The sequence below is a fragment of the Melospiza melodia genome, chromosome 4, assembly GCF_035770615.1.
Source record: "Melospiza melodia melodia isolate bMelMel2 chromosome 4, bMelMel2.pri, whole genome shotgun sequence".
NCBI lineage: Eukaryota > Metazoa > Chordata > Aves > Passeriformes > Passerellidae > Melospiza > Melospiza melodia.
In genome coordinates, this window is record NC_086197.1 from 11,061,890 (window position 1) to 11,084,816 (window position 22,927).

A 22,927-nucleotide genomic window follows, 5' to 3' on the forward strand; every position below is an offset into this window, starting at 1 on the left:
TTCTTGCCTGAAAATGCAGAGTGGGATAGAAATCAATACACAAACCTGTTAATTTGATTTGCCTCACCCTACCCAAACAATTTTAAAAAAGGGATTTTGTCTAAATCCCCTCCAGAGTCAATGGAGAGATCATTTCTTCCATCCTTGGGACAGATTTCTGAAATACAAGTGAAAGCAGCTGCTCAAAGTGCCAATCTCTCTTACTGTACAGAAGTAATCCAAAACACAAGTTTAATTGCACAACAAATTTCAGTGGATTAAATGAGATTAAATGGCTCCCATTTATTTGGGGGAGCACATGCATGCACATGTGCCTGCGCACAAGGTAGAGAGCAGCTCTGCAGCTGCTTTTGGCCCTAAGCATGTGACACAGTTTGGAAAATATGTACAAGCATATGATATCTAAATAATTCAAAGCCTGCAATTCCAATAGTCTTCATCCTAGAAAAATCAATCACAGTCCTTCCACAACTCATAGTATGCTCAGTCCAGAAATAGCAGCCTGTTCCCATTTACAGCAGATGATGGCTAAAAAGCACAAAGGGATCTCTGTGTAGGTCTGTATCTGAGTTACAGACAAGACATTTCAACAAAGGCACACACATAAACAAGAAATCAAACTTTTGCATCCAGATCTTGAGTCCTGACAGACAACAGAGTGGCAATTCTGACGGGCTGAGGGTTTTTGCTTCCCCTTGCTGTTCATGGGGTCAGCCTTCAGCTGCACAAACCCAGAGAGCAGCAGGGTTTGTGGGGAGGAGCTCAGCAAGTGCAGAGAAGGAGGGTGTAAATCTAAATTTCCTGCAGCAGCCATAAGCCCTGGCTGCCAGCCCTCCCTCACAGTGGCCATGCCCACAGCAGGAGGTCATTAATCTGCATTATGACACAATAATTCTGATTAAAGGGGACCTCCGAAGGCCATCTGCTCCACAGCCTCCTCCTTTTTGAGCCCCCTCCTTCCAAGTGGTCAAATTTCATCAACCTCTGGCTCTCCAGCCCCACACTCCCACACACTGCAGCATTATTGGTGTCTCTGCTCTGAGTCTGTTCAGGGTGGTGAGAACACACCCAAATTAAAGATTCAGTCAGATAGTAACCATACCATCTAAGAGAATATATATATATATTTTATATTATAATAATATATTATAATATATACATGTATATATATTAAAAATCTCAATATAGAATTGAGATATATATTGAGATAAATATTATTATATTAATATATGATATATAATATATGATATATGATATAATTGAGATAAATATTATTATATAGAGATATAGAGATTATTATATAGCAATAATAGAAATATAGAGATTATTATATAGAGATATTATCCATTACATATCAATATATAATTGATAATTATATTATAATTGATATTATAATATATAACATCGATTATATACTGATATTATATTATAATATCAATTATAAGATTAATATTATATATCAATCTACAGATCTATATATATTGTATACTATATAATAATATATATCTATTATATATATAGAATAAATAAATAATAGATATATCTATATCTATTGAGATATATATCTCAATATATAATCACAATATAAACCTCAATATATAATTGAGATATAAACCCATCCAATTTCCAGAGGTACCCATTACATGATCCTCAGTGAAAACCAGACATTAGCACACACATGCAAAACAGGCCCTCAAAAACTATTGCTTGCTTTCCAGAAAGGCAAAAATTTATTTTAAGCTACATTTACCTAATTTTAGATCATGCATGCAATACCCTAATAAATTAAAGATGCACTCCCTTCTTGAAATGCAGGTTCAAAGGAAAAGGTATTTATAAGATGCTTCAGAGTCAGTTTTTATTTCAGCTATTAATCTTAGTGTTCTAAAAACCACATTTTTCTATTTTTAAAATCTGATTCTTTTTCTTCCCTTGCTGCTTGGAATTATACCAACAAAACATCACCAAAACCAATTGAAGAGGAAAGTTTTGAAACAAGCTGTACAAAAGTTTCAATCAAACTCTAAGAATTAAGTAAAAATAGAAAATTTGGTGTTTCTAATAATTTCAGTCACCCAATTAATGTTATCTCATTTTTTAATAACTTTAAACAAAATAAAAGTATTCAAACAGGAGGGCTCTTTGTACCTTAGCATCATTAAGGTGTGTGAAAGAGATTATGCAAAAAAAGGCAAAATCTGAATTGAGAGAAGACTAAAAGCTTCTTCCATTCTGTATTTCCTTTCATCCACAAAATCCCCAAGAGAATGCTGTATACACAACATGCTCTGCACACCAAGGAAAAGGAATTCCTTGTGAATTCCTCCCCTCAAACAAACCCACAGAAAATGACCAACCACAAGAATGCAAACCATGCTATACAACAAAGGAAAAACAGCGGCTTGGTTAATATTCAGCGTGATATTAAAAGATAACTTTAAAAAAATACCCAAAACCATTCATTTACTCAAACTAGATCTTTGTGATCTAGAGGTATCATAGTATTAGATAGATTTAGAGTCATATTTTTATAGCACTTTGCATAGAAGAAAAAATATTTTTACTGGGTTGTTTGGTGCATAAAGTAATATGTTCTACCTCCAGCATGCAAACTTTTCCCTAATATTTTTTTTTTTTTAGCTCCTGGTATCTTCTTGCTGAATGTTCCAAGTCTAAACATTAAGCATGTGCAATATACAGATGCAAAAATAAGCACCCTTGGCTTGCTCTGCTGGCTGTGAGCATTCCCAACCTAAATAAGGCACTAATCAGGAGATTGCAACTGCAGCGAAGGGAGGAGCTGAGGGTGAGAGGTAATAATGGGTGGGGGAAATGAGCAGGAGACAATCTTTGCAAGCACCTGTATGAGGAAAGCCAGCATCTGGTTTGCATCCCAGGCTGAACCCTGGCACACGTAACCCCAGAATAGCTCCTGAGTCACTGGGTGACTGCACAAAGGGTGTTCAGCCTCTTCCCTGTGACCTTTTCTGCAGACAAGTGTTTGAGGCAGCCTTTGTAGGTTCTTTCTAAAAATAAAAGCTGCTGTTTATATAAAAACAGGTCCATTGATCATGAGGGAATTTACATGGAGCAGATCCACGCCAGGTCTGCAGAGCTCTTGGTGAGAGCCCAGGAGGCTCTGGGTCAGCTCTGTCATAGGGAGAAGGCTCTGGCTGCTCCAGCTCTGCCTTGGCAATTTGCAGATCTCACCAAAGATGGTGAAAGCTGAGGCATTGTGTTCCTTTATTCCACAGTTTGCAGGATCAGCATCACAAAAGAAGCAAGAAATTTCCTACAAACCACTCATCTGGTCTAGAGATTCCGTGGTTCTACTGCTCATTAGAGAACTAAAAAGGAGGAAAACACAAAAATCCAAACCAGCAAAGTAACAAAAACATAACAGAAGGCCTCAAAACATCCAGGCTATTTAAAAATTGTGCCCTCCCAGTTTGGAGGAAGGTGGTGTGTGCAGATTGACTCCTCTTCCATGACAGAGCAGCTTTGTCCTCATTGGCTTTTTTCATTCTGGACAGAATGAACCGACACATAGAAACACATCCCTGAATGATTTCCAACCAACATGCAAGCCTGAAAGCCCAGGGAACTGAAAAAAGGAGATACAAGAAATGTAGAGCAGGAAAACATCTTCAATGAAGGACTAAAAATAGCTTAAGCATCCAGTTTTATGTAAGAGAGAGTTATAAAAAATTGATCAGAATTAATGAGCACAAGCACGTGGAAGCTCTTTGACACACCTCATGACCCTTTCAACCTCATGGAATAACCCTTACTATATCCAATATTTGGTAGCTGTAGCTAAGCAAAGTCAGGTGTCAGATAAGGTGTGCACTGGTGACAACGAGGAGCAACAACCAGGGAAAACTTAACTGTGAAATGTCAGGGGTCACTTCCTGACATTATTTCACTTCATCTCCCCAGGTCAGGTCTGCTTCATTTTCTAACAACCCTTTTGGTGATCAAACAGCAGAATCCAGAAACTGCTGGGTGAAATTCTTCAGCCTGGCAGATGTCCCCAAAAATCTGTTACCCACAGACAGCCCAAGGACAGCAGCAAACTCAGATCTTTAAAGTACACCAATTGGAATTTTCTCTGTAAAAATGTGTCTTTTGCAACATATTAAGGCCTGCAGTGGGATAAATGCAACATTTTCCCATGTAGACTGGGGATCCCCATTGTCCTTATTTCAAGTTATTTGCAGTACAATGGCTTAATCAGAAAAGTAGTGCTACAAAAACAGTAACATTATTTTAAGTAAATTACTCCCACTTAAATCCATACATTTCCTGAAACATTCTCTTGTTTTGAGTCATTGTATCATTACCAGGCACAGACAGTAAATGAGCATTCAAAAGCAAATGGTGAAACGATGACAGAAAACATCAGAGACAACCCCGTGCAAAATTACAGAATAGCTTTTCAAAGAGGCAAAACATATGTTTGTGATTTCTTCAGAAAGATTCAACTGGAAGCCACCAATGGTAAATATTGCATTTAAAGGTTGTTTTTTAATTTAAAAATCCCCTTACTTCCTTTTTTAAAAATCCAGATTTCACAGCTGAGTTCACAAAGTTCAATTATTTCACCAGCACCTCATGAGAAGGGCAAGCACTGCTTTGAGCTGCTCTCTCCCATTGCAGATGGCAATTTCTGCAAGAAGAATCTCTGTGGCTGGTGCTCTCCAGGGAGCTGAAATTGCTGCTTCACAAACCCTGGGTGCTGTGGCACAGCAGGATTCGGGCATTCCCTGGGCACAGCAGGATTTGGGCACTCCAGAGCTTGTGTAAAGGGCAGCAGGACAGAGCCAGAGCTGGAAATCCTGGGCAAAGAGGCCCTGAAGAAATCCTGTGATACAGAACAACTTCATGTCCCTGCTTGTGGCAGTGAGAGGGAGAAAATTGAAAAGATGCACATTCTTTGAGGTGATATAGTAGCACAGGTATAAAGAAAGAGTGTGCTGCCCTTTATTTATGATGATAAAAACTTCCCCTGCCAAGAGAGGTTCACCTTTTCTTCTGAAGCCACCAGAAGGATTCCTCCCCTGGCTGCATCCTGGGGGGCAAGGGCTCTCCCTCTGCCTGAAAGCATGGATCCAGCATGCTCCACATGGAAATCCAGGCTGTGGCAGGCAGAATCCCATTTGCCAGCATGTCCAAGGTTCAACAAAGTCACCAAGTTCATAAGAGAAAATGAATTTCATGCCTCAGTTTATCTTCTCTTTGAGACCCTGCTAGAGAAGGAGTTCTCCACTACTCAAAAATGGCACTCCCAAAACCAGGCACACTGCATTTGTTGAGCCCACACCAACCAAAGGGTTACAGCAGGGAACCTTCTCTGCATTGCTGTCACCCAGCTGTTCATCTTTCCTGGTGAGTTTGGTACATTCCAGCCAGCCCAGGTACCACACTAGCCAGGAAGCAAAGCCTGAACTGATGGCAGCATAATTCCTGTGATTATATACAGCATAATTCCTGTGATGCTGTGTCTTCTGCCACACTTGCCATCCCTCTCTGACACTCCCAAATCTCTCCTCTCTGACTCTGGAAAACCCATCTCCCTCCTGAAGCTGCCTGTTCTGCACTCACAAAGTTTTCCACTCCTAAACAACATCTCAGGTAAAATGGATTGTTCTCACAACACAGGGGTTTAGCAGGGATATTCCTCAAGAAGCAGCTTCCAACAATGAATTTCCAACTGGCATTTTTCCCAAGTTGTGATTTTCCTTATCATGCTTTTCTTTGCCAATTTATTTTGTTTACCAGCATGCATCCAGGCAGGATGTGTACACTGAATGGATTAGCATTCACACAGGCCACCTGAAAGACAGGTGACTTGAAACTAAAATAGTCACAGAATTCCTGTGTTCCCACTATGCCTCTGTTGTTGACAACCAAAATTAGAAGCCACACACATGCACAAGGTAGAATTCAGTGCAGTAGTTCCAGCAATCAGAAATCTGACATTTAGTCTAACTTAGTCACCAAAGCTTTAGCTACATAGCCAAGGCAGAGTTAAGTAGCTCCCAAAAAATCAGCCTACCCCACCTATTTCATATATCTATAATGTTCTTTGGCCATGGCTGATTGCCTCTCCACTGACAGCACACCAGCTCTAAAGGATTAGCTCTAACTAGACAATTTAAACACCTACAGTGAGGTAAAATGGAATCTATGCCAAATGATCAGTTTTACTATATGAACAATGACAAAACATAGAACAGTTCTCTCTTATTTCACACTATTCTATTTCTTTCAAAATCTTTCATAACACACAGCCAGATGCTTCCAACAACAGTCACTTATTCATTCTGGTCCACTAAGCAAATTATGCTTCTGCCTATATATACACAAAACTGTGTAGGCACAGTGCAACTGCAGACATCTCAAAGACATTCTAATGGTTCCCAAGAGTAGATAATTCTTGGTTTTTTCCCCAGCTATTTGGAAACAAAAAATAAAAATGCCTCATGATACTCACACAGTGGAAAGATGGCAGATAAAAAGCAGAAATATCTGTGTGTCTAAGTTAGTAGTCAAGCCCTGGAGGTGCCTAGTGGTATGTGTAGGTTTGGGAGGAAGAGAGAGGGTTCATTCCTCCTATCCAAGGATGCTGTGTGCACACCCCACAGCACCATGTGCAGCCCCCAGAGAGAGCCCAGACAGCAGCCCCCTTTCCTATCAAATTCCCATTTGATCACAGCAATGTCTGCATTCAAGAGAAACAGACTTTGTCTCTGCAATTTACACCCAAGAGGGAAACCCACACACATCCTGATCATAAAGCATCTGGCTCAAAATTCACAAGTCTCTGCACTGACTCCTTACAAACCTGTCTGGTCATTTGTTCCCCAAGACATTCCTTCCATGGCTGTTACACCCTGACTGTAACACTGACCATCACCAGGGCAAGATTGCACTGACAAAGAGGAGAATCCTCTTTACTTATTAATATACAGTGCTCATTAGTGAGGTTAAGGCTGCTCAGAATAATTGGTGCTAGGGCTGCAGGCAGATGACTCAGCCTGGCCTGGGTGACCAAACAGGACATGGAAAACTACTGGCCATAGCATGAGGGATCACCAGGAGTGGCAACAGAGTGAGGAGCTGACAGGAGGTACAGGTGAGAAATGTGAGAAATGGCCACGCTGCACACACAGCCCAGAGGGACCTGTCAGGGAGGAATAAACTCCACACTCCATTGAGCAAAGTGCTGGAGCCCTATAGGGAAGCATCCCAGGGACAGCAGTGCTCTGGTAACTGTGTTAGGAAAGTAAAATAAGGCCAGCATTACTGAAAACCAGTACCAGAAACACCAAATTTGGGGATGGAGGTGGAAAAGCTAGTGCAGGTAAAAACAAACAAACTAGGGTTGGGTTGTTTATCCTGGAATGACAAGGCAGACACAAAGGCAGAGAAAAAGCAAGTCAGCAGAAATTGAAGGAGATAAATCATGGCACAACATCTGTATGGGGGCACCCATCAGCAGCCCTGCTCCTTGATCAGCACAGCTGGGGCAGGACAAAATACCCAACCTGAGGTTCTGATTGCACCACAAGACTCAAACTTGTGCGCTCAGGAGGAGCTGGGCAGGGTTTGTCCTCTCTGATTTACACCCAGACACAGGGATAAAACTTCCCAGCATTGCTGTGTCTGTTCCAGGCTTGATGATATCAGCAACTAAACACCATTTCATAACATGGATCTTACTAAAATTAAATAACTTATTAATTTCTTTGCATGCACCTCCTAGGGTGGTATCTTCACATAAGCACACATAACATAGTTAATGAAGAAAGAGAAAATTAATTTTCCAAGCCCATTGACCTGGCACATTGGGAAGATAACGAGACCTTTTAATACTGGAAGTTGTTCATATTACAGGGACCATGACCATGTAAATATAGAAGAGGAGAAGTAAATAACTTCAGAGAACATGTTCCTTTTTCAACCTTCCAAAAGGAAAGAAGTAGAGCTTTTGTGCAGATATGAGACTTCCTGACAGTCTCCATCCTAACACAGAAATAAATTAGAACACAGTCTGCTCCTCTAAATTTCCATACTCCAGTCTTTACATTAATCTCCCAAACAGCACCTGACAGTCTGTCAGATCTTTTGTAGCTGCAGAATCAGGTTTAGATACTTTCTACTGCTTTTATGAGAACAACTAGCTACATGAACTAGGTTTAAATCCTAAGATGACAAGTGGGGCTTTCCATCTTCTGCAGCAATTCCATCTCTAAATAGTATTCTAAAATAGTATTCCAACACGACTCAAGGAGAGGAGTAATGAAATCCACCAATGTATTAAACCATCTGGCTGAGCTTACATCACATTCCTTTTGAAGTATCAAACACCACCAATACATGCTAAAAAGAATAAATTTCCTTCCCTCTGATATTTGTAGAGCTGACTCCACACAGGGCTTTCCCATCCATATTTCTCATAAATAATGAGAAATTATTTCTGGCCCTACAGCATGCATACCAAGATCCTTAGGAACACTCAGTGCATTCTGGGCACTGATGTTCTCCATCAGAAACTGCCTTAAAGCACAAAAGCCAAAATCTCAAGAATGCACACCCCAAAACGAAAAGAAAAAAAATGTTCTTGTGAAATAAAAGCAAATTCAAGGCAAAGATAACAGCAAAGCTCTCAATAAGAATGCTAAGTACTGGAAAAATAAAGAACTGCTGACCCATATGTACTTATTTAGATACAAGCTTTGCCTTGGAACAGCAGGATGTATGTTGCAGTCAAATGCATATCTCTGCACAGAAATACTCCAAGCTGTGTGAACCACACTGCAAATTAAAAGCACTTAAGGAGATGTCTAAGCATGATGTTTCATAGAAAGTAGCAGAAGTTGCATTCTCAGCATTAAAAACTTCCTGCAGTGTTTTGTTGAATTATTCATACTCGGAGATGTGATCCTTTTTTAAGCACTTCACATTTGACCGTGTGCCATGATACACTCACAGGGACTCTGCCAGGCACCTGTAAAGCTCCATCCTCAATTTTTCCAAAGTCTGATGGCTGAATTTTCTCAAATTTTATTTTAAAATGCTTTGGTTGTCTTTGAGAGCTGCCAGCAGCAAGTCCCTCTTGTCATTTTTGACTGATTTCCTGGCATGCATTACATCTTTTATCACTGCATGCAAGCTGGGACAAAATTTTTCTTCTCTTATGATCTTTCTTGACACCCTTTGCCTTAAAGCAGGGAAAAGCCTTCAAGTCATGTTCATCTCAGTCTTTCACTCTGCTTTTGTTTCTGACTTTTGCCATAATGGCTGAAAAGACAAGAGATACTCAGAGTTACTCTATTCCAGTCATCACTGTCCCATTGCAAATCCAATTCACTGCAATCAATTTCAAATTCAAAATTCAAATGAAACTATTAACTTCTTAGTCATAGTGTACCCAAAAAACAAAATTAAGGATTTTTTTTCAGCATATACCCTCAAGAATGTGTTCATTTCTGATTTAAGCAATAAGCTTTGTTACATTGAAGAAATAGCAAACAATTCTCAAAGAAAACTGTGGAGAATTTTTCTTTTTTGAGAACTCAGCAGTGTGTGCTGCTAGCTGCAGGACCAGCACACCCCAAACACCTGCTAACAAACATTTCAAACATTTCACACTCAGAATTTGTGCAATTGAGCCAAAGCCAGTGAGAATCTGCCAGGTAAGGCATTGGAGTTCTATGGCTAAAGCCATTCACTGATTTATGAATTCAACTTCTGATGCTGCTGGCACTAAACATAACTGGTGCTGCAAATCTTAAAATTTTCACTTAGGTGAAAGTGATGTAAAAGATTCCATGTAATCCACTCCTAGCTATTGCTCCTGGATACAGTCACACTAAAGTTCCATTAAACCCACAATTAAACCTGATCACTTTCAATTTTCACCCCATAAATGCCTTTTACTTCTCTCTAAAGACACCAATTTGAATTTAAATTACACCTGAAAACACTCTGTGCATCTATACAATTTACAATGGGCAATAATAACAGGCAATATACAATTTATAAAAGCAATAATAGGCCATTTAATTATCATATGTGAATTTCAGCACACAGGTGAAGCTTTCCTCCCTGCCTGACTCTATTTGTTCTCAACTCCAGAGAGTGATGAATACTATGGATTTCCTGTTTTCTTAATGACCCTTGGGTCTGTGCAACTTCATTTGCTGACTTTGCTGTCAGTATCTTAAATTCATCCCAAGGAAATCAGACCCCTTCATGCTTAATTCAAATGTCTAATATTTACATGTGGGGTCTGCACTGAAAATGTTCTTTTTAAATGGAAGCTATAAGATGGAAAACTCAGAAAATTTTGGCATTACAGATCAGTCTCAACTTTCAACTTCCTGATATTTGTCAATCTGCATCAGAAATAAGGTTCAACAAGTGTATTTAGGTGCAATAATTCATTTTTCCCCTTCAACACACATCAACTTTAATTCCTGTATTCACACAAATTACATTTGCTTCTCACACAGGTCATTTTTGCATTCTTGAAGCTAAAATTCAGGAATTTTAGCTAAAATTCCTACTCCTGAATCATTCCTGAAGCTAAAATTCTACTCCTGACAGCTGTATAACACAAGTTGCAGTTTAAAAATCATAATTTCTGCCAGTAGCTCCTGAAACTGAATATAGCTGCCACCTGAGTTGAGCTGAGTTACAAGCAAAGAGACACAAGTATTCCTTTTGTCTATGTAAAATATTATTTCTTCTGACAAAAAGCATTAGAAGAATATCTGATGCAACAATAATGTATATTAAATTTCAGAAATTACAGATTAAATTTTAAAACTGAGGCGTCTTAAGAAGTTTTACATCCAGCCAGCCATATTGGAGAATGGGAGCCTTTTTTTTGTCCCTTGGAATAAAGAATTTGAAATCTGATCACTAACATGAGTTTGTTCCTACAATGCCTTTAGCAAGAAATGTTGAGTTAATTACTCAATTAGAGCATATTTACTTTGTAATTATAATGTCATGTTCAGTCATATTTAATTGTTTTTTCCAAAACACCCAAAGGCAACCATACACAGAGTGGGTTAAAAACCTGAATATTTTAGATAAATAACAATGCAATTTAGAGAAGGATATTTTAAATATATCATAGAGTATTCTTTAAGGTTGGGTGGTTCTCAATATTTTCCTTGGGAAAATTAACTCTTTAAGGTTTATGGACAAAACTCAAAAAGAGTTCCTGTGCAATCAGATTCCTTTTTATTACTGTCTCTGGTTTGAAAACCACTAAGTTTCCAGTCACTCTCAATAATTATTTTATTTTAATCTTCTGTATTTTATTAAAGAAGCAAATTTTCCTTCCCTCCTAAATTTGTTGAGTTTCTTGGTGCCCAGGTGAGACTTGTGGATTTCTTTCATTTCTTGACAGATGCCAGGTAAAATAACTTTGTTTTTCCCCCCCATGAAAGAGGCTTTAAATGGTACTCTGCTAATTTCTCCCAGCTGTTGAAGGACATTCAACTTGCTGGTGGTTTTCCATGGATTCCGAATGTTTTTCCTGCTGAGGCAGCCACTGAAATTTAGAATTTTCTATGTGGGGCTGAAAAAAACACACAGGAAAAAAAGGAAAATTGTGGAAGTCCTCTACAAACACCATTTTAGCATGCCTGTACAAGCTTCTAACATCCCAGAGGTTCCCAAAAAAGCAAATTATTCCAAAAGCCCCTCACACAGCCTCTGTGTCTGATTAAAGCCAGCAAAGTGCCTGGGTGACATTGGGAAATGAGCTCTCCATCTTCATGGATGCAGACTGAAACACACAGAGCAGACACCAGAACAACGTGGTCAGTTTGTTTGTTTGTTATGAAGAGAATTAAATGAAAGGCTGCAGTGGGTTTGGGTAAGCTCCATCATCAGAGACATTCAGGATTTGCCTGGCCATGGCCCTGAACAGCCCCTTTTAATTAAACCTGTCTGCAGTGGGGTGCTGAGCAGCCCAGCCCAGCTCCAGCAGCTCCCTCCCATCACACAGGACCATTTTGTTTAATCCTCACCTCCCAGAAATGCCAATTTTGCACTGAAAGCTGAGGCAGGGAGAGCAGCAGCTCCCAGAATTGTTTTTGGGAAGGTGACAGGGAGGGCAGCCCACCTCCAAAGCCACCAGCAGCCACTGCTCCCCAATCCCATCTCCTCCTGAGGATGGGCTGTGCTCATCATCTCTCAGCTCCAGATTGCAATAACTCAGCCGTGCCTGCTGGACAGCTGCCAGTTTGACCAAATACAGACAAAATGTGATTCCATCAAATCTTCTGTCACCTTCTACCACACATATATCAACCTTTTCTCCCTCTCTTTTCTTTTGACCAGCAAAGGCACCTGTCCAAACCACACAATCCTTAATGTTGTGTTTGGGTTTCTGGAGGAAATTCAGCCAGGCCTTTTGTTCTGGAAATCTCCACACATGGTACAGAGACACCTGTGACTCTTCCAGCTGGAATTGGCTTATCCTGAAACCATCATCAGTTCTTAAAGTTTATTCCATTCTCATGATTATGAGAAATCCACAGGAACTGACAGAAATTCTTCCATAATTCTTCCTTTTCTTTCAGAAAAGGGTTTATATGTATTATCAACTGCACCCTGATGTGTTTCACAACAACCCTGCAATAGCACCAGTTGCCTCTGTGATATAAAACCTCACTACTGGATATCAGAGATCCCAACAGGACAAATCCACCACTGAACCCACACCTAAACTCTGCCAGGAGCACCATGAACCCATCACTGCCCTCTCTGCACTTAAAACAGACTGGCGCTTTCTCTCCCAGTTTAAAAACAAATAAATAAAAACTGAGGGAAAAAAGCTTGACATGCTTAAATGCACAGTCATGCTTTTACTCCAATAAAACAGAAAACTTCTAAAAATAGTAATTTTTTTTACTTTCATTGGTAATGTTACTAAGAAGAAATGCCAATGTTATGTTAGGTAATAGATGAACTACAGGAAGAGTGTTCAGTGGCCACCCACCAACATGTCTGAACCCTTAATAGCATTTTCTCTTTTTAAAATTAATGATGCTGAAATCCAGTAATAAACATTTTAATGAACACACTTGCTCTCAAATACCTATCATCCCCACTATCTAAACAAAACCAGTGTTTCAGACAAATGATTGACAAAAAATATACTGGGTTTGTATGCAGTCTTTAAAAAAAGATAGGCAATAGAACCATTTAATAACATTATGTTTTGTAAATCATATATCTGCCACTGGTAAAAGCTTTCTTTGGTGTTGATCTGATTTGTTGTGTTCAATAATTTAAGAGAGAATTTTACTGCACGCAGTCACATCTGTTATGCTGGTTGATAGTCAATAAATTTAGAGAACACTTGCTCAGAGGAGCTCTTTTATTTATTTGCTGTTGCTGAACTTGAATGACTCTGTTCCTTTCCTTATTTCCCAGAAAGGGTTAAACAAGACAACAAGACACTCCTCGGCAAGTTGATGGCTACAATGAAAACTCACACACACACAAGAAGTAAATTTAAGAGTGACTGCCATTCAGGCAAACCCTATTTTAAGTATGGATGCAGAACCATTTTCCACAAAACTGGAAGAAAACACACCAAAACTGAGTACATATGGCAGCACTGCAGTCACAGAGCATGTTCTCTGAAGTGTTTGGAAGAAACAAAACAAGAAGATGAGGACAAAGAATTCAAAGTAAGTATCTCAGTGGGATAAATTAATTCCACATGGCAAGGCTGTGTCATGCCTGCTATAGTGAATTACCCAGCTGTAACCCCAAAAACACATCAGAAATGCAAGCCAAAGGGGGTTCAAGGTGCCTGGGCTGCAGAGAGCGCACCAGGGAAGTGCTCAGGACAGCAGGGCAAACTCCAGGGTGATCCCCTCAGCAGGAACACTGATGATGACCTAACCAAAACTGGTCTCTGTGACTGGAGATTATGTCAAAGAAAACCTTTCAAAAGTATATACTTTAAATTCCATGCCTTTTGCAGGACACTTAAATACTCCTTTTAAGGATATTTAATGCTTGAAAGCACTTAAATACCTTCCTGGAGGCTCTACTGGCAACTTTCACAAATAAATGCAGTGCACTGTATTATGCAGAATGTTTAAGTACTGTTACTTAACACTATGTTAAATATTTCTACATTACACTGCTATTTCATATTATATTGAATTAAATGCTTCACACCAACCAAAAGTTCCAAATACTCTGAGGCAGAAGATAACACCTCATAAATACAAACGTTTATTGTTAAATCAGGGAGGTTGGAATTCTAGTGCTGAATCTTTAAACAGTGATTCAGACTCTTTTTCTCCAAAAATCCTGAAGATAAGCTGTTTCAGACCACATAGAGATATCCTTTATGCCCCATGACTAATGCCCACTCTGACCAAGCCTTACAGCAAAGCAAGAGCACAAGAGAAAATACTCAAAAATGATAACAAAGTTTGCCAATATTGTCACTTTGTCACCATGGAAAGAACGTGGCTTCTCCTACACGTGAAAGCATTGCCCCAAAAACAAACAGGAAACAAAATTGATATTCTGAAAATAGAGCAGAAAATTAAAGCAAACATCCAATAAATTCTAGTGCCTATAGCCAATGGTTTTGCTTTGCAGCACAGCATGAGACAGATTTCAGCTCTCCAACTGAAATCAGCTGTGAAGTGTGTACACAATCATCTCTATTTATACCTGCAAAGTTAAGAGGAATATTTGTGGGTTTGACCCTCATTTCAGGCCAGAAAACACATCAGGGACTACACTGGTGGCTTGACCCTCTCGCTATCAATAGGCTTCTGAGAAATAAAGGGTATACTAATTAGTTCTTAATTTAACAGATACAGGAGATACAAGGACTATGAAAAGAGTGTCTTACAGGGAAACATTTCAAGAACAGGGTATGTGCAGGTTAGGAAAGGAGGTTGCAAGAAGACCTAATTATGGTTGACAAATACCTGAGGGGGTTCTCTTTCTACAAGCAGCAGGTAGAAATCTCTTCAAAATATGCAATAAGGACAAAGCCCAAAGGCATTATCTGAAATTGAAGGGAGGGTAGTTCAGCAAAAATGGCTTTTCACTCAGAGGATCATTGCAGCACGGAATAAATGACCTAGCGGGGGCTTTTCAGCCCTGATGAATTTTATCCCGGGATAGGCAGCGATGGAGAGCGGGGCTGGCCGCAGCATCCCGGGCAGAGCAGCCCTGCAGTGCCACCTTCCGGGAGAGGCTGCGGGACCCCGCTGCCCTCCCTCCCCTCCGTGGGGCTGAAAACCTCAGCAAAACCTCAGCGCAACCTCCGCGGAGCCCCGGGCTCCCTCCCTGCCGCCCCTGCCCAGCACAGGTGGCCGCGAGAGGCGAATTTAACGCGTGTCCGAGCAGCTCCGGCCATCCCGTTCCGCTCCCTCCCTCCCTACAGGGGCTGCAACACGTGGGTTTGCACACCCGTTTTCTATTTTATTTCAAAGGACCAAGTTTTCAACAGCGTTAAGAGGGAGCGCGCTAAAGATGCCCCTCGAGGATTCCACCCATTCCCACGTGTGCCTGGGTTGTGATGCAGTGAGTTTGGGAAGCTTTTGCTGGCGCTTCTTGGGTGGGTTTTTGTCGTTTTCTGGACAAACGTAAGCTGTATCAAGGAATAATTGCTATTAAAAAAATATGCTCCATTGTGTAGCGAAAAAAACGAGCATTGTGTCTCAGCATCAACAAATAACATAACTAGTCACTTGCCTTTGTGCAATGGGAGGCCGTAATGAAAGCACAGCAGGCTTCGCATCTAAAAAAACCCAGGAAATTCTTACTGTAGGCCAAAGATTTTTCAGGACACCTAGCCACATCCAGAAGTGTAAAACAAGTATTATTGCAAACCTACCCAAACTGGCAGATAAAAAGCCAGCAAAGCCCTTTCAAACACAATTCCTCTCCACCACAGCCCTCACAATGTAACTAATGGCCTCCCTACATTTTATTTATTTATTTACCTTGAGGGAGCCCTGTTGGAGCAGCTGCCCTGCTGCCTGGTTAGCTGAGTGTGAGCTCAGGTGGGCTGGCTGATATCAGGCAGCAGCTGCCAGCAGAGGCCTGCTCACATCAGTCACACCTCAAGAACAGACATCAAAATTTGCCTTGCACCACCAAGAACCTGGAACGTTCACCTTGCTGCCAGCACAAGAGCAAGGACTGATCTAAATCAGCCTTCCATGTCAGAAGAGAGGAGCAGACCAGGATCCCAGAGCTGGCTTCATCTTCCACCCCCCTCCCATCACTACCTTGGACTGCAAATCTGTGGCTGCTTTAATGGCTCCATTCCACCTTGTGATTGGTTTGCTCCCATCTCCTCACCACCAGGTTTTCTTGACTACTGATCAATTTAACCTTTCAGGTGCTGTTTGCATAAAATAAAAATAGATTGTAAATAAATGGCAACCCAAGCACTATCAGGGAACAGAACTCTCTTCCACCTGGCTGATTTTCTGTTTGCTTTACAAGTCACTCTTTCACCTGGGAGTAATGACAACCCGCATCAAGAGACAGATGCAAAACTGTTCCTCCAATTATATAATCACTGCAGCTGATAAGGAGGGAGCTGGATTTAGGTTGCCATAGCGTTGGCATATTGCTATGGAGGCTGAGCTCTTCATCCACTTTATCAGCGCTGGACCAGGAAGAGCAGCCCAATTATGCCTGCTGAACGCATGTGCTGCAGACTGGCTCCCACTTGCAAGGAGCACTCCGGAGCAGGGGCTGCTTCCTTTCCCCTCCCACCTCATTTCGATGGAGTGCTTAGGACTGCGGGTGCTGGCTGGTTTTTATTCCTTTTAATCTGCGTTTAATCATAAGGAGGGTGGTGTTATGTCTAAACCCCACTACCCTTCCACCATGAAGGGCTGCCACAGCGCTGCTGCCCCTCCCAGGTGTTTGGGGGTACCTGGGGCTCGGCGGGGCAGGCTCGGCCCCGGAGCAGGTGTTGGATGCCCGATGACAAACACGATTGCCGGCAGGGAAGTTGTGGCCGCCCTGGGGAAGCAGGGGGGGCGATGAGGGAGAAGTTGGCCGGGGCTGGGGGTTCTGAGGTGGGGACAGGGACACCCCGGGAGCCGCGCTGCTCTTCCCTCGCCCATGGGGAGGAAATGGCTCTGCCTGCTCTGCAACACCGACGTGTGTGTGTGTGTGAGTGTGTGTGTGCAGCCAGGGATGGAGGGAAGGGAAGGAGGGAGGGGAGGGGGTGACACCATGCAGGTAACGGGCTAAAAATAACTTCAGGAACGGCACATCGGGGTTGGGCGGGGGCGGGGGAAGGCTTCTGGAGTTTGGACAAACAAAGTTTTACTACAGGGAATAGCGGGGGGCATTTGCTAAACGCCGAGGAGCAACAGCACACGGCTTGGTGTCCATGATGCAGGCGATCCTGCGAGGAGCTGGGCGAGAAATCAGCGCCCCGAGTAAAACCCAACTTTCATTTCAATACAGGCACCCCCGGTGTCCCTGGTTCTCTCGGCATGAGCGCATGTATGGTGCACATGTGTGTAAACAGATAATTCTGCCTTCCCCTCCCCTTTCGTGCGAGAGATTGGAAATAGCGTAAGAGAAGGGAAGGGCTCCTCTCCCGGTGCCTTGGGAAGCCGTACCCAGACGGAGCTCAGGGGCACCGGGAGGAGGTTAATGGGCAAGATCCCCGAATTGCGGCGGCCCTGCGAGTGAATCCTCGCTGGACACGGAGGAGATGCCGAGCCCCGGCCCGCAGCCCCTCTAGCCCCGAGCCCGACACGGCCACTCAAAGCAACTTTTCTGTGCCCGGGCTGTGCTAAGGAACAGCAGCTCTGTGAGGGGCTGCGGGGTCCCCCCGGAGCACGCCCGGCCGAGGGGAGCCGAGCGCTCCCAATGGAGCCCGGTGTCACGGGCTGCTCTCTGCCCGTGGCGGCGGCGGAGCCGAGCCGGGAGAGAAGGGACAAAGGGCAGGGGAGGGAACGGTTGCTAGGTCCTCGGAGGTAAATCTCAGGCTTACCTTGATGGTTTTCTTCTGGAATGTACATCCTCTTGTTTTCATTGACCATTTAAAACGAGTCCAGAATAATCCCTCCGAAAATCGGCTTGGTAAAATTCAAGGAAGAATGGAGCTGCAGAATTTCTCCTTTTATTATTACCTGATTCCCATTATTGCATCAAACACCAAAAACTGATCCTTTCCACTACTGCCTCCTTTAGTGAGATTGCAATGCATCCTCAGTACATCCGGGCCCCTTCCAAGAATTTAGCACAGCACCTCTGGCTGTTAAACCATAAAAAAGAACAGGAAGGGGGGAAACGAGAGGAGGGGTGGGGGGGAAAGGAAAAAAAGCAAAAGCATCCAGGACAAACCTCTGAGGGTTAAATGTCTTTTTAAAATCCACCAACTATAAGATTAACAACAGGAGGACGAGGCAAAAAAAAAGGGGGGAGATGTTCAAACGCCGCTGCTCCTCCTCTTCAAAGCCATTCTGAGCGCGTTGTGCTGGCAGGGAGCTGTTTCTGCAGAGGAAGAGAGCACAGTCCCAGCCCCTCACTCCCTCCCCTCCCTCACAGCGCGCTCGCCGCCCGCTCTCTGCCTCTCGCCGACAGACAGACACCCTGAACGCTTCCAGATGTTCCAGCTGCGGCTGCACGCAGCTCCCCGCTCTCGCACGGCGCTGCGAGAACGCCGGACTCGCTGTGAAAGTTTAACACGCTGCCTGCTGCCTCCACTGCGCCTGCCGGAGCCTCGGCACAGACATGACGTCAAGGAGGCGAGCTGGAGCCGGCTGCTGCCTGGGGGAGCGGGCACCGAGCGGGGAGCGGCACCGCTCCGAGCCGCGCTGCCCGCGGGGCGGGCTCTGCCCCCGGAACGGGAGTGCGAGCCGCATCCCAAGGAGCGCGGAGCCCGGGATAGGGGTGCGGGAGCCGAGCGGGAGCCCCCGCGGGCGGGCGCGGCAGGCGGAGGAAGGGAGAGGGAGCCAGGGGCGAGCTGCACAGAGCGGAGGATGCACAGATGTTTAAAGAGATTAATCAAGCTAGGATTTGCAAAATCCTTGGTGGAAACGCCGGAGTGCTCCGCTGGTATCCCACCACTTGGCTTAATTACGCCTGTCATTTGGCCCTCTGTAATTGAAGCCTCCGCAGAGAGAGAAAACGACTCCTCTAAAATGAAATGCGAACTGAATGCAGCACATGTTAAACCTATCTGGACTCTCCGAGCTGCCATGTTAAACAAGAGATGCAGAGTCCCAAAACACTCCTCAGAACCACTGCAGAAACTGCCACAACCCGAGGAACTGAACCACTGACATGCACAGAGGTGAACACCTGGAATACCAAGCCCTAGGTGCAAATCCAGGGCTGTAGATTCCCACCATAACCGAGTACCCACCGAGCATCACATGCATGCAATACTATTTGTGAAGCTTAAAGCACCATGGGTATTTCCTTTCAAGTGGTTTTCCATTTTAACTAGAAGAAAAGAGTATTTACAATTCATAGTACCTCTATAAAAGAAATACTTTTGAACAAACTTAGTGCCTTCTCTACAGATGCCTATCAGTATCAAATAGGCTCATGTGGAGATGGGTTTCTCCCCTCCACTTTAATTGAGCTGTCTTTCAGCTGGAACTCAAAATATTATAGAAAACACCGCCAGCTAACAGATTCATGGAAAGAAACCAAAAAAAAAAAAAAACAACCACCACACAACACATCCATTTGGAACTACAAGAAAAACTAGAATAGATGTAAAGCACTTACCGAAAACTGGATGCAGCCAAATCACTTGTCCTAAATAAAGGTCATTTTGGTTTCTAATAACCACTGATCATCACAACTTCTGCATTAGATGCTGTTCAAAGGGTAATTAACCAACACCATATTGCCATTGACAGCATGGAGAGGCACAGCTTTAATTCTGACTCAGGAGGAAGAGTTCCTCTGAGCAATTAAAATACTCTGTCTGCTCTTGCCTAGTTTTTCTCTAATAATGTCACATGCACTTACCCATTTAATTTACCAGATCAGGCAAGATCTCAGCTAGAGGTAGAATGACAATATCTTGGCTTTCATTTTCAGTTCAAGTTTCCTTTTCTTAAAAAAGTCAAGTCCTCTCGTCACCATTATAAAAGGGACTGAACACAAGATACTTCACTGCCCACATTTGTTGTGTAAATGTACATTTTGTTTTCCACTTGTGACCACAAATCCTTGCCATTTTGAGTTGTACTAACTCCATTTTTTCCATCCATGAGTCAACTGAGCCTTGCATGATTCACCCTTGCATGGACAAGGCATCTTGGAAAGTAAATGCATCCTGATCACCCCTGCCTAGAAATCAAACACTGCTGGAGCACCTGCAAATGTTTCCTTTGCGTTTCTTGGGTCACATCCTCAGCTAGCTGAAGATTAATGTACAGTATTATTTAAACAGTTAAAATCCACACAGCCCTGCTTTCTGCCAGCTCACATATGCATGCAGGCACATACACAAGCTGTCTCTGACACCTACAAATCTTTCCCTCCGTTCTTTATCCCTCTCTCTCTCTGCCAAGCTCCCACAGTAGGACACAAGTTGGGCCAATTACCAAAAATCAAATACCAAAGAAAAACAGAACAAGAAACAACACTATTAGCTGGCATTAATTTCTCCAGCATAAATAAAAATTCTACTATAACTTGAGGCTTCCTTACTCAGCAATTCCAATAAAATAATTTCCTATAGAGAGAAGTGGAAAGAAACTGATTGTAGGATTAAGGTGGAAAGATCCTGCTCATGAATCAGGTGGCATAAGAGTGAACACCACACCTTCCCCTAAAGTATTTGCATTGTCCAAGTACACAAAGAAGATGTAGTCCATGAAAACAAAAATTTGAAGTAAAAATGCTTGTAAGATTTTTTCATAATGTGATTACTGAAATGCACATTTAATATAGATCACTTCAGGTAAGAAATTGAGGTGTGAACCTCCATAGAAACTAGGAAAATTAGCCTTCTTCAGAGTTCAATCCCCACAGGCACACCCAAAGAGGAGTATACAAGTGAGAGATCAGCTTTAAAGAAAATTATGAAAGAATTATTATTTCAATACAAATCCAATTCAGAAGTTCTTAGTCCCTGTCTGATATGGCAGCAGCAGATCTGGAGGTGAGATGCAAAGATCAGAATAAAGGGTATCTATCCCACCCTGGCCTGCATCAGGGCTTGTGGACTTTCTCTAAGCCCATGATGACAGACTGGACAAATGATCAATGTATATTCAGCCTTAGGCCTCTCTAATGGAGATATAAATTTTCTATCCCATGCAAAAGTACAAGAAGAATAATTGCTCTCCAGTTGCTCAGAGAACAATTGTGATGAGGGCCATATAAAGCACCAAGTCAGAGATTCCTGAAAAATTGTTATTTAAAGTTGTAAAGCGCCAAAAAATGACTTGCAGGGTACACACTGTGAACATGCAACTCCATTTCTCATGCCAGGAATGTTTTGTTCTGTGCACAATACAACAGCCCTTCCCTGTTTTCCTGCCTTATAAAGAGTATACTGGGCAATAACAACTTCTCCAAAATCCAGTATGGGACCTGCATCCATCTTCAGAACAGAAATCACCCGAACATTTCCCTACTTCCAAAAGGAGGAGTTACTGTCAAGATGTATGGAACAAATGGGGCTGGAAAGCAAGGGGAGGAAGGCAGACCAGAGTGTGCAAAAACTCTGCACTGAACTATTTTTATAACTCATAACATTTCTAAGGCTCTTTTAAGCAGCCTCAGAATTTCTAAAATGATGTAAGGTTTCCACTGGGCCCACTGCACAGGCTGTCTAATTGCAGCAGATTATGCTCACACCATTTTGGCAGTAATGCCTTCTACTCTAAAAGAAAAGGGTAAATTATTCAAAAGTGGAAAAGAAATGCATTTTTATCCCAGAAATGGTACTAATGTTCACAATACAAATGCAATTCCTCCCAGGGCCAGCTCAGAGGATTGGTGCCAGAGCTCTGTGTTACTTTGCTGAAAGGAATTTTTTCCCCACAGATTTTAGGTTTTGCACCTCTGCCAACAGAGAAGGCTTCCCATAAGACTCTGCACTTCCTTGCACTGAAGAATATGGGATATTATTTTAAATAAATGACCATTCCAGCCTAAAGCAACAGCCTGCACACTCTAAAGAATCACTGTGCATGAACAACATACTGCTCCTAACAACTCCTGTCATTTCTGACAAGGCTGCATTGTTGGTGCACACACAGTAAAATACCAATATTGGGAATTTGCTGGTATTACACAACTACAATGTAAATATTTTTAAATGAAATATTGGTGATAATACATTTTTCTCATATTTCAGGACTGCTGTGGCAAGAATTGTTCTCCCAGTTATTTTCTATTCTTTTGAACTATGTAACCTCTAAAGCTGCATCATCCCCCACACTTCTTGTTTGATAATGAAAAAAAATTACCTTTTTAGACCTATGAATACAGCTGTATTAAAATGTTCTTTATTTGACTTTTCTTGGTTGCTTAATTTTAATTGAAATTAAAGCAATTGATAATCCTACCTAAAGCTATTCAAAGTGTGGTCAGGAAACTGCAGACATTTCAAAATTATCAGCTAGCTAGAACACAGGAGACTTTCTCAAGATAAAAAAGGAAGTCTGGGATGGATGGGAAGCAGAAGATGGATTATCAGAATTTCTAGGTGATTTTATTTCTTAAAATCTGGAACAGTTACACACAGAAACTTTTGAAATTTTATGCAGTGAAAAAGATTGATTTTCAAAGACGGGAAATTTAGCTGTAATTTTCAAATTTAAAAAAAGCGGTAGCTTGACCTTGAAATTTCAGTCATTAGCTTTTATATTTGCATTTAATGTTGTCAAGAAACTACAAAAATTAG

General features: G+C 42.2%; 1 protein-coding gene across 19 annotated transcripts in view; it reads right to left on the minus strand.

Moving 5' to 3' along the window:
* CACNA1C (calcium voltage-gated channel subunit alpha1 C) overlaps nucleotides 1–22,927 on the minus strand; it is a 450,530-nt gene that overhangs the window by 389,868 nt on the left and 37,735 nt on the right. For 4 of the 19 annotated variants that reach the window (XM_063153861.1, XM_063153859.1, XM_063153854.1 and 1 more), the window contains exon 1: nucleotides 18,041–18,738. The exons of 12 other annotated variants lie outside the window; for them this stretch is intronic. In XM_063153861.1, coding sequence (XP_063009931.1) covers nucleotides 18,041–18,089 — 49 coding nt within the window. In that variant the 5' untranslated portion in view covers nucleotides 18,090–18,738. Of the gene's footprint in view, nucleotides 1–18,040; nucleotides 18,739–22,927 lie in introns of those variants that run through there. 3 more of the 19 variants (XM_063153857.1, XM_063153858.1, XM_063153860.1) reach the window with 1 other exon arrangement.